At 40.0% G+C, this 12,872-nt stretch overlaps 1 protein-coding gene across 2 annotated transcripts; it reads right to left on the bottom strand.

The window, feature by feature from the left end:
• Positions 1 to 850: 850 nt before the first annotated feature.
• On the bottom strand, positions 851 to 7,944 carry desma (desmin a). Of its 2 annotated transcripts, none has more exons than XM_026295492.1 (10): positions 7,256 to 7,940; positions 5,316 to 5,376; positions 5,015 to 5,110; positions 4,083 to 4,244; positions 3,861 to 3,986; positions 3,533 to 3,643; positions 3,209 to 3,318; positions 2,988 to 3,040; positions 2,369 to 2,454; positions 851 to 1,605 (listed from the first exon to the last, which is right to left on the bottom strand). In XM_026295492.1, exons 1-10 carry the CDS (start codon positions 7,831 to 7,833, stop codon positions 1,564 to 1,566), a joined length of 1,425 nt encoding a protein of 474 aa, XP_026151277.1. In that variant the 5' UTR covers positions 7,834 to 7,940; the 3' UTR covers positions 851 to 1,563. The 2 variants fall into 2 exon arrangements, with proteins under 2 accessions (XP_026151277.1, XP_026151278.1); XM_026295493.1 differs by lacking the exon at positions 851 to 1,605 and adding an exon at positions 1,757 to 2,166 and having other exon boundaries at positions 7,256 to 7,944.
• Between the last annotated feature and the right edge of the window lie 4,928 nt (positions 7,945 to 12,872).

The following is a 12,872-nucleotide window of genomic DNA, read 5'->3' as shown; positions in this document are numbered from 1 at the left end:
CCATCAATATATGCTTTCAGCAGCTCATAGAGGAGCGGTCACAGAGGAAAGCTGAATTTCTTCAAAGAAAAATGGAATAGAGGAACATGCTGCCCTTTCTTATTGAACCATAATGACTAGGACACTGTTGGTCTTGACAGCGTTGGTAATAAAACTGTGACAAAAATGGTCTGACCGCCATGGTTCCACTAATTACTGGAATAGCAGTAAAATCATTTTTTTCTGTGCTTCTTCATATCTTGCTAAATCCCCCTCTTGTTTCTGTTCCTGTGTCTCTGTATAACCTTGTTACTGAATTTGTCCTCTGTTTTTTATTTTCCCTGTACCAACCCCTCTTCCTCACTTTCTTGCGTGATCATTTATTGTCTTTAGATTTCCTTTCTCTTTCCTTCTCCACCCCAACTTTTTTATCTCTGCTGACATTTTCAGTCCAGTGACTTCAGAAACAAACTGCACAGTCTGTAAGTCTTATTGCAATATTAATCAGGAAACAAAGCACGACCAGGACCAGCTCATTAACAAACCATTGTTCACTTTCCCCTGCACCCAGACCAGTCCTGTTAATAATTTCAACAAAACTCCTATTTTCTTTATAAAAAGCAAATTAAATGCTGACAAAAGAGTGTTACGCTTGGCTGGAGGCACTAGTATCATTTTACAATCCTAACACAGTTCACATCAGACGATGAAGGCATGGGGTAGAAAGAGTTCATAAGGGAACCAATGAAAAGACATGTATGCTGTCTGAGGAATACTAATGACTACCGCTGAAAGACAAGACCAAATGTACAGACACAAAAATCAAAGATGTTCTTTAGTTACAAAATCTTAAGAAACCTGAAGCGCCAAATGGTGATAACAAATGTCTTTATTTGAGATTCCTGTCACAGTGAAGCAGCATACCACCTGTACTCATACCAATACAATCAAACACCCAGCATATGCTATTGAGGTCAAGCTTTAAACATGACTGAGTTCTTCTTTCATTTGATGTTCATGCTTCTGACTTATTTCAAATCCGAGACCAACAACTCACTTTCATTAAATCAGTTACACAAATACAGTCCCTGCTTGATCAAGTCGTATACGTGTAAATTTGCACAGAAAGGCTTGGAATATGTGCAGTGGAAAATACGATTAGAATATGACTTCCGTCCATGGTGCTTCAGGCCCATTGATTTTTCTTGCACTGTAGGTACTGGGTCAGTACAGCTACATGAAGCATTGCTGTTAATCTGAAACTTTACTTTAATTACTTTATGACACATTCAGGTCTTTTTGAAAGATGGAAATTAAAACGAATAAAGCATAAATTCCCGGAATGCCTTTTATTTAAAACCAGGCTAAAGGCAGTGCATTGTACCTCCAGGTGCTCACTGTGTAGTTGTATACTGACTCCATTCACTTACATCATTTTATGCTTGCATTTAAATCAGCAGAAATGGTCAGTGTTCTGTATCTAAAAATTAGAAATAGTAATAATAGTTGTAGGAAATGTAAATGTTTGAATTTTTTAAAAATTATTTTCTAAGATATTATATTTCTAATGTCGACCCTTCTTGTTTACATGATGTCTTGCTGGTGCTGTGTGGACTCGCTGACAACCTAAAGAGGTGAAAAGGAGATATACATTGTTATGAAAGAAGTAAAAAAGGCAAATAATCATTATCAATGCAGAGGGTTGCAGGTATATTTTCTATCTACAGTGAAGTGGCTGAGGCTGATGGTATTGATTTTCATTGCCATTTTGAAGTGCGGGTATTGTTTGGAGTGAAGTGCTGTGCAAGGGGTAGCAGTAACCACTGACAGTGAAGTTGTTTGTCCATTCAAGCCAGAGTGGAGTGTTGCAGTTTACAGAAATATGTCTACACCGTGTGAGTACAAACTACAAGGCTTCAGGCATCAGTGAGAGACTAGAAGTGTTAACTGCAGCTCCAGGAAAGTGATGACTTTTTTCCCCCTCATGCCATCATATGCACTTGAACTTTAATCTATTTAAGATGGAAATTTAAAGGTGGGTAGTAAAGTGGAGTTAACAGGAACACTTTGTTTTGAATTCTGGTAGTTTGCTGAATCCCATAGTGAACAGATCCTGAAAGGTAGGTGGGATATTGGTAGTGGACTTACGCACTGGGTACTAGCACCTTGGCTCATAGAATACTTCATCTGGATAAGAATATACAGTAACAAATCAAAACGATAGCTCTTAATAGCAAAAATATTGTGATGCACCCATTCTGTTAAATTATATAAAATTATGTGTGTTGTATGTGGATATGGGATCCCTGAGCGCATACACCTGAGTACATAGTAATACTGTAAATAGAAATAATAACTTAATGTTGTATTTATGTGTGGGTGTACCAACCTCTCCATCACGGGTCTCGATGGTCTTGATGAGGACAGTCTTCTTGGAGTGAACCTCTGAGGACCGCTGGGATTCAGGACTTGTCTCTGGAAGAACACATCCCAACAGTTCTTACACTATATTACAGGTTCACACATCAAACGTTGCTACATTTCTGTAAAAGCTCTTTTTTTTTCCTTGCAGACACTGAAATTAGTTCAGATATCAGAACATTAATTTGTTTTTAAACAACATGATGACTTGTCTTGCACATGGAGCCATCAGACCGTCTGTGAAGTAAATACATTTGTAATAATAATATCATCTCTATAATTTCTATATCCAATGACAGAAATGAATTGCATTTTGGACTGTTAATAGTGTTTGATTATTGATGCATAGCTTGTTGATGATGGCCTCTGTGAATGAGACAGCCATGGAGATATTTAACATGTTATATATCACCACACAGTGGTCAGAATGTGACACTGCAACATGCAATACCCTCAAAATAGCAGCTACCATATACAGTCACAAGTTATTATTAGTCTTTTTTGTCTCATCATCAACTCATCTGGAATGTAAAATGGATTTTATGGGTATTAAAGTGTCAAGGGAACTCTTTTAAAGCTTCTCCTACCTCTGAATCCAATGGAGGAATAAGCAGACTGGATTGGCACAGCGGTAGTGATCCTGCAAAACGGATTAACACATAATGCAATTAAAAGTGAGCAGTAAGAGGTAAATATATACTTAAATACAAGTCTTAATATGGTTATGCTAGTCTGTGGACAGACTGCCTGAGCGTGATATTGGCAAAGCTTGGGATTGAATGTGAACAGCACACACACAGCCACACACCTGCTCTCCTCTCCTTCCAGCAGCTTGCGGTAGGTGGCAATTTCAATATCGAGGGCCATCTTCACATTGAGCAGGTCCTGGTACTCCCTCAGGTGGCGAGCCATATCATCCTGTAAATAAAAACATAGAGTTTCATTTTCTGATCAAAATTGAATTCTCCTGTAAAACAAAACAAATTGGATGAACTAATATTCGTTGACAAAATCCTGCTATATATTCATAAAATCCTAAATCCTGTATCAGTTTAATTCTGCTTCTTATTATGTTGCATGCACTGGATTCATTTTAAGAGAAAAATGTGAGTGTAATTTCTACACTAATTACCTTCATCTTAGCAATGTCTTCCTCAAGCCGTGTGATAGTATCCTGGTAACCAGAAGCCTCACGGGTCATGCGATCCTCCATATCTCTCATCTGACGCAGCAGAGACTCATTCTACAGGGAAACAGGGACATGACGTTACAAGTGGAACAGAGTGGCCTTAAAGTCTATAACAGAATGAAAGATTAAATGAGGGGAAAAAATGGTTGTGTATCTTGAAAAAAAGAATATAAAAAGAAAACCACAGTATAAACCAGACAGAAGAAAGAAAAAGTAATTCCATTGTTCATATTATTTGAATAAGGCATGAGAAGTTGAAGCGAATACTCACTGTGCCTTTGAGTGAGTCAATTTCACAGGTGTAGGACTGGATCTGGTGTCTGTACTCCATGCTCTCCTGTTTGGCCTGACGCAGTGCATCATTGTTCTTATTCACAGCCTGGTTCAGATCAGACACCTGAGGAGAGAGGGGACGAGTTTGTATCGGCACAACAGCTGAAAGAGGCAGTCTGTGTCTGCGTGCCTACACACTGGCTATGTGCTTCTGCCACACCTTGGACTTGTACCACTCTTCAGCCTCTGCGATGTTCTTGGCAGCGATGGCCTCGTACTGCATGCGGATGTCCCTCAGAGCAGCAGTCAGGTCGGGCTTGGACATGTCCATTTGGATCTGTACCTGAGTGTCCTGAATCTGGCTCTGCAGCTCACGGATCTCCTACAAGGTGACAAGAGGATAAAGAAACAAAATGTAACCAAAAGAGATTATAACAGATACATAGAACATTTGTGGGGGAAAAAATTTCAATTGAACAATCACATATAGATACAGGAAACAAATTTAAAATGTCAGTCTATTAATTTGGCCTGTGATTCACTGATATTGTATTTAAATGTTGATTGCTGATTTAGCACTGTACAGGTTTCATACTTGTAAGCTTCAGTCCTTTTCAGCTGTCTTCTGGTCTGACTAAAAGATAAAAATAACTGTGCATCTGTTCAAATCCGCACACACACACACACACATGGTCTCTTCAACCAATCAGCAGCTCAGCATTTCTGAGAGGTCAAAGTTGAGGCAGGGAAGACAAAGTAACAAAAAGGGACCTCAAGCGTTCCGCCATGTGTCTGAGTGTGTGTCTGAGTGTGTCCTTTGATGTCTGAAAGTGAATATGCACAAATGTTTCTATTATTATTATTAGTGCTTTTGCTCTGCACTAGAACTAAATGTACACTTTCATAGAGATTAGAGGGAAAGAGTGAGAATGTGTAAATGTGCATCTTAAATATGTTTGAGCATCAGCAGCTGTTTTCATGTGTGAAATATTTGGTTCTGTGAGGATCTGCATGCATATAGTGGCTCAGATCCGATAATACAGTATATCTTCTGCTGGTATATGACACTGTTGACACCAACCCACCGCTGCACATAGTACAAAGATATATATGGCCTCATTACAGAATAAATTTATAGTCAGATCAACAAACCTCTTCATGGATCTTCTTGAGGAAAGCAATCTCCTCTTGCAGACTCTCAATGCGCCTCTCCAGGTCCAGCCTGGCCAGAGTGGCATTGTCAACATCCTGGAGGTGAACACAAAAAAATGAGAAGAGCTTAAAACATGCAATTAAACCAGAAACTGAGGCAGAAGAAGTGGTTGATGAGAGACCCAAGTGAAAACTGTGCTTGCATGTGAATGAGTGCGATTGAGACTGAATGAAAATGTCACTTTTTACTTCTGCCTCCAAGGAGATAATGACTATAAAGGATTGGAAATGGAAGACTTACAGCTCTGAAAGCAGACAGGTTGTTCTCAGCCTCTTCCTTCTGATGAATCTCCTCCTGCAGTCTGGAGTGAGTCAGAGCCACAGACAAAGAAGAAAAGAGCAAAAAGAAAAAGAAAGGTCGCAACATAAGTGAATACAAAAAAAAAAAAAAAAAAAACTGTATTTGAGGGCATGGCTTCTTCGCCAGGGACCAATTACTAGACAGACAAATTAGTTACCACCTGTCATTCCTGCACCCTTCTGCTCTCTGCCCTTTTTGGCTGCTTTTTTACAAGAATACAACTGACTAGATAGTGATATATAATAGTCTAACTTTTATTTGTATCCATACCTACACACATGCTTTGGTATGTGCTGTTTGAGCCCTAAAGCGGTGGTGCAGCTGCTGTCACGCTATCAGAGTCAGATGGTAAAGGATTCATGGTTTGCTCATGGTTGGTGTTGTTTCCACAATTAGCATTACACTATGCACTCTGAACAGCTGGAACATGTGGGGAAAATTCATGCACGTAGTGTATGCATAACTGCATACTGGCGCCTTGACAAGCCACAACAGCATTAGGAAGTTTCTTATATGCTAATTTAAATGCGTTGAAGTTTCCAATTCTGTAATGCTCCAGGAAATGTTCAACAAAATGCAAATGGTAACACGGTGATCAGTTTTACCCGTGTGCCAATAATTTTACTTCTTTTATTTTATTTTACGTAGCACTACTGGATAGAACTTAGGCTGTACAGGATACTGATGATAATTAACCTGCTCCACAGTGCCCTTGCAGACCTCATTTTCAACAACCTTCCCTTTAAAAGTCCTGTCCTCCCTGCAGTATTTTGTTTTGCTGCTGCTGCATTTAAATTATATTTTATTCTTTGGTAAGCAACATATATTTTTAGGGGAAAAAAATGTTTTTCTAGTTAGTTGTAGTGCTAACTCTGTTATCATCCTCTGGGTGTGTGTGTCTATGTGTGTGTGCATGCTTGCATTGTAACTGTAGCAATGCAGGAGGTCTCTGTGTGTATTTTGATCTCACTGAGAGCAGGGGGTGCTTTGGCAAGCTTTTCTCAGTGCTGCAGGCAACAATTTAAAAAGGGCTGATAAAGAAAAAGTAACAGATTACATAACAGACTAATGGAGTGTGTATGTGCCATGTTAGTTGGAAGGTCTTATGTATGTATGTGTGTGTGTGTGTCCTGTAGCCCACTTAAATTTAAGTGATGGGTGAAACATTATCTCATGTGTCTCAAGTTTTTTTTTTTTTTTTTGCTATGAGCCTTCAAGTCTTTTTATCTCTCTCTCTCTTTCTCTGTTCTTTTCTTCCTGCCTTGTCTCTTGTGAGAAAATTCTAAAACACCTTATAAGAAAGCTGGTGGACTGTGACATTGATTAAAGTGTGCTTATCTTGAAATTTTTTTTTTTAATTAAATAGAAGACACATTTGAAAGTTATCACAGAAGCTACTTTTTTTTTAATGGAACTCTGATCTTTATTAATTAGAAAAACGACCTTAACATTACTTCCCCCTTTCTCCTGTTTTTCTGTTATCTCCTTATTCTCTGTAAATTCCAGCAATGTGTGATTCTGTTTTCTAATACAGGCAAATGGTTTGCCAAAATGTGGGACAGTCCCTCATGATAAATTACAACATGTTTATTAAGACTGGAAAAGACAAACAACATAAACTATTTTTTGCGAAAGACTTTTTACCTTTTCAGGCTTCAGAAATCTATTCAAATGACATAATCTGAGAAAACATCACCCTTTGGTTAAACTGGTCACAATTCCTACAGTGCCAGAGGGTGCCCTTTAGCTGGCAAAGAAGGGAATACCTGTGTTTTTAACATTTAACATTCATGGTAGAAATGTGGCTCATAGATTTATAAGTGGAAAATTGGTTCATTTTAAAGGGTCACGGGACAGAGGTTCAATCCACCCCATCTTACCTCAGCTTAAGTTTCTGTAGATCATCAGCCAGGTTGTCCCTCTCCACCTCCACACGGGCACGCTGGTTGGAGAGAGTCTCTATCTGCCTCCTCAGCTCCCTCATTTCCTCCTCATACATCTCAGCCACTCGCCCGGGCCCCTCACGGCCCCTCAGCTTCTCAATCTCCACCGTCAGTGCTGCATTCTGCTGCTCCAAGAAACGCACCTTCTCGATGTAGCTGGCAAAGCGGTCGTTGAGATGCTGAAGCTCGGCCTTTTCATTGGTCCTTGTGTTGAGGAAGTCCTGGTTCATGGCATCAGCCAGGTTGAAGTCGAGTTTCTCACCAGCATAAGTGCGCATGGCTGTGGAGGAGGCAAGCCCGGCTCCTCCAGCAGAGGAAACCCTGTAGCTGGAAAAGGAGGGAATACCACTGCTCTTGACTTCATAGACTCTGGTAGACGAGTGGCTTGATGAAGAGCCGCGGCCTCCTCCAAGTGAGGAGAACAGAGTAGACATTGGGGATGAACCGACACCAGAGCCAAAGGTGCGACGGTACGAGGAGGCCGTCTGGGCTGAGGAGGAGTAGGACTTGCTCATGGCTGGTTGCTTCTTCGGATGGCTTGTGGTTGTGATGGAGCTGCTCAAAGTGCTGAGACCAAACTGTCCCACTGGGCAACTGGGAGAGAAACTAAGTAAAGAAATGCCAGGCACTGATAGCAGCTATTTGTAGAGTTACCACACCCCCTCATACCCCAACCCCTCCTCTTTATCCTCCCCTCTGTCTCCATTCACCCCACTCTATACTCATACTACATGTTCCTCCACCCCTTCAGTGTCCCTCAACCCCAGCTTCCCGTTATTGATGACTTGGTCACATTTTCATTTTAAGTTCACACTGGATTCATTTTAGAAGATTTCCTCATAGGTTGAGATGTCAGCAATTGAAGTTTTCTATTCCATTTCCAGCCCATGTTACTTTTATCCAATCATCTTAAAAGTATAAACTGGCATTAATTGTGTCTGTTAGAATCTATGTGGACAATCAACTGAACCAAATCAGAATCACACACATTTTTTTTTTTGCTCTCAAATCCACAGCACAAATGGTGACATGACAAATTCCATTTGAAATCAGCTTTGTCAATAGTATTTAATAGAAGTGATTTTTTTTTTCATCAAAAAGCCATGGTCTGGCTCGTTTTGGTTGTCAGGAACAGTAATATTACTTAGCTGGCATTTTTGTAATCAGTTTATTACAGTTTCTTTACATGTCATCCATTATTATCCATACCTTTCCTCTACATCTCCTCCCCCTCTTCAGCCACTCATCTTTCCAGCTCCACTTCTCATTCCTCTCCCCCCTTGTTGCGCCTGTTGCCAGCCCTCATTTCAGCTGTTGAACGGATCCGGTTTCAAGAGCTGGAAAGGGCGGCGGTCTACTGCACACATGTGTGTCTGTGCATGTGTTTTTGGATGGATGCATGATTGAGTGAGTGAGTTAGTAAGTGAGTCAGTTGGCCTGTCAGTCTCTGCATTAGTGTGCAAGAACTCTGTGGTAGAGGCAGCCTACTCGTGCTTCAGAGACAGTTTCTATATGCCAGATCCAGAGGGAGAAATGGATCACATTCAGATAAACTATCTCTCCATAAGTCATTTTAAAATAGCTTGCTTGTTTGAAACAGCCATCGCAGACATACAGGAAATCAGCTTAGTGCCAGTTACTGTACCAGTTTTATGGAGCTAAAGAAACTCTAGATAATTTAATAATTTGATCTCTTCTAAGTATAAGACAGGGATGTGTTTAGCAATGTCCCGCTGCTGTAAATCAGAATTTATTATGTGCAATGTTTGAATTACTGCTTTGCCAGTACCTAAATAGTTACAACACAGTTATGTATTTACCCTTGGTTACATAAGCAGCAATACAGTTGGACTGATAGATCCACTGCCAGGAAGGTCACAGGCTCCATTTTGTTATAAGCGCTCTCCACTGCACTTATTCGCATGATAAGTGGGTGAGTGTACAAATCTGTGAACATTAGCCCTGCACTGTCTGGGTAAATTCAAATATTCCCTTCTCACATATATACATGTGCTTTTTTTTTTTTTTTTTTTTTGGTTAGTGTTAGGATTAAATTATGGCTGGCATGATGCAACTGCCTGCTCACACTCCAGCATTAACGCATAATCAACAATTTGTGAGATGTGTGGGCCTCAACACCAAAACATTTAGCTGAAAGAGGCTAAAAAGCTCCTTAGGGTTGCAATGCTTTTACAATGCACATTTCATTCTATCTTAATAATAAAGGGTTGTGTTTAAACAGGCAGTAAGGGTTAGGTACGACATGCAGAATAACATCCTTAGTGGTATAGTACTACAAGTCTGTCGGTGTGTTTGTGAGCAAAAATAAATGCTGTCTGACTGACAAACATGTCAGAATCCCAGGGCTGCAGCTGAATGCAGGCTCAGGCTCAAGAGGCATCTCTCTCCTGCCTTGTGTCACAGGACCTGTTGTGTGTGAATGCGTTGGAGTTAACGATGATGATAATGATTATGGAAGCAATGATGGCTGCAGTTCTATAAGATGATAACCATAACATTCCCCTGACTTTCTAGACAAGTTATATAGTACATTTGATGATCCTGTATAGGTATCTTCAATTAGCCCAACTTATTACGCCTCTAGTCATGTTAAATGTGGGCAGCGCTACGCAACACAAAGCTCTAGGTAACAATAAGAATGAAAATAGGTTACAGTGTCCCTCCCTAACAGGTGCAAGAAAGAAGAACGGAGATAGACTTTTGCACACACTCCTGAAATAGGTCAGGCAACAACGACCTATGTGGACAAGCAGCATGTGGAGTCTTTAATGAAGTGTTTTCATACCTCCTCTGTCTTCCCCACTTTCACATCACCTAAACAACAGGCATATGTAGATAAAAGCAAAAGAGATCACTGTCACCCAAATCATGCAAACCCGTTCAGTGGAATCTGCTCTCACTCCTAATTTTAAACATTTAAACCCCTGGACCTACAACCTTTGTGACAGGATAAAATAAGAAACATTGTGTTGGTGTTTCAGCTCGAAGGGTCATTGTGTGTGGCCGTGCATGTATTCACAGCACAGTGTGTCAGCTGCTACTGGTGTCAGGTCTATTTCTAGCTCTCCCCTTTACAACACTGTTGTTCATCCACTTTCCCTAAGGAAAATGGGACAGAATGAAACAGATGGAACTGAAATACTGATATTTTCAAACTTAGATTAGGTCATTTGACAGTAAGTAAGAAATATACGGACAAAGAACCATAATTATTTCCCTTAATATAGAAAAACACTTGCGCTGGATAGACTGCTCAAACATTTATCTCTTTAATTAAAAAAAAAAACAAAAAAAAACTGTTGCACTAATTAACCCCCCTGCTTATCATAACGGCATAAACAGCTGCATTGTAAAACTGCTCTCAGAATTCTTTACTCAGAGAAAGTGATAATGTAAAAAATTTAAATGAAAATAAAATGTTATTGGTTGCCATCACTGGCAGAATAACACTTGGCATTCACAGCCATAATAAAAAACTGCTTGTCGGTTTTTCTTCTGTTCACATGCATCTTTTGATATTAACTTTAATAACTCTCTGATGTGTAATTATTCTGTCTCCTTTATCATCAGATCTCTATCTTTAGGCAAACTTCCAGCACCATGACTCTGCTTGTTTTAACACCATGCATCTGTGTAGTCTGCAAATAGACCTGGGCAGAAAATACTTTTCATATGAGAGTCACAACATATTCTAATATTGACATTAGCAGTGAAAACATTTTTACTTAGTATACACTAGTATCCACGCCACTAACAGGGAATTGACTGTTAAAGGTTTCAGGTGTGAGATTTAGAGTCACATCCTCACCCTGTTACTCTGTGTCATATCCCTAACCAGTGATCAATGGGGTCTTTACTGTTACAGGTGTTGCTAAATGACCTGATATGAGCATGATGTGACTTGACTGGGCTTTCTGCTGATCATCCTGGAGTTTCCCCGCCAAAGAGCACATCATCAGCACAAGAAGGAAGATGAGCTGCCTATGAGTTGCCTAACAACCCCAGACACAGATGCAATAACTGACCCGAAGCCTAAAAAAAAAAAAACAAAAAAAAAAGACATACTTAAATTAGCACCCAGATCAGAGCCTGACCGGGAAACCAGTTATCACACAGACACATGCACACAACAAGTCTGAAAATATCAACAGTGCATAGCAGCCAAACCCTGCTCAGCCATGTCATGATTCTGTTTTGGGAGTCGGATGCAATACTGCAGTATAAAAATATCAGCATTCATTTCCCAGACTTCACACTGATAATACTACTAACCAAATTATAATATACATTATAGATCTCTATGGGACTGCTTTGCCTGGATACTTAACAATATGACAGAATCAATGAGGCAGGGAATATGTTCATGTATGAATATTAAATGGTTCTGGTCTTGGTAGGGACAAGGTTGGGGCAGTCAGAAGCCAAGCAGCGTGGATGACATGATGGGACAGAGAAACAAAGATACAGAGATAAGCTCTGTGTTTTCATTCAACAATCATTAATAGGGAAACCTACGCTGCGTGTACAGGTGTGGGCTGCTCAACTGGTTTCATCCTTCATAACCATGAAAGTATGTTGCCCGGCAACCAACCAAACACACATACACACATGCCAATGAGCTGATTTACTGCACAAGAGCGACACTAAGGATGAAAGCATGAAAGTAAATGTAAGAAGAGGAAAGAGTGGCTCTGTGTGTGTGTGTGTGTGTGCGTGCGTGTGTGTGTTTGCACTTTTGTGATTGCATGCCAGTGTGTAACATGGAAACCAGAACAACTTTATAGACTTTTACAGACAGTGTCTAATTTAGGCCTATCTTAGGTGAGATATGATATCAAAAAGCCCACCGCAGTACAATGTGCCTAAAATAGCAGCTCACCTCAAACCAAACACAGTGAGCCACACAGGGACTCGGTTTAAAGGCCACTTCGTGTTTTATCAGAGTCCAGTTGCTCTAGACTGAGTTTCATGAGAACACAATGCACAACTTAAAATCAGTGCAGGTAATCTCTTAGGGTATAATGAGGCATTCACTGGTGCCTGCCTATAGCATGGCAAGGACAGGATCACTGTGTGAACTGCACAGGCAAAACCAAGAGGTGTGGTCTCCCACTCTACATTTGCTGTTTTTAGAGTCTGCAGAAATGAAATGTATTCATCTAAAAGCTCCACAGCAGAATCATCACAGATTTTTAAATTTTTTTTTAATATTCCACAGAAATATACAGGTCTTATTTTTTATTGTTCCTTTTATTTATTTATGTATTTATTTATTTATTTATTTTCCTTATTATATCCTCACATTATTTTCCTCACAAAATCCCCAACTAAAAAAAAAAAAAAAAAAAGCACATACACAGAAGAGCACAAGAGGGAGCAAGAGGACAACGAAACAGGATGAACTGCTGTGCTGTGACGCCACTTCCCCAGGGAAACTTTAAAAAATAAAAATGTTTTAAAATTGTTATTTTCAATGAGGTCCCAGTCAGCAGGGATCAATCCAGGTAACAGGTCTTTGCTCGGTGAATGTGAG

The sequence above is a fragment of the Mastacembelus armatus genome, chromosome 21 (genome assembly GCF_900324485.2).
Source record: "Mastacembelus armatus chromosome 21, fMasArm1.2, whole genome shotgun sequence".
NCBI classification, from domain to species: Eukaryota; Metazoa; Chordata; class Actinopteri; order Synbranchiformes; family Mastacembelidae; genus Mastacembelus; species Mastacembelus armatus.
Note: the sequence above shows the minus strand (reverse complement) of the source record. Positions and strands in the feature narration are given on the sequence as shown.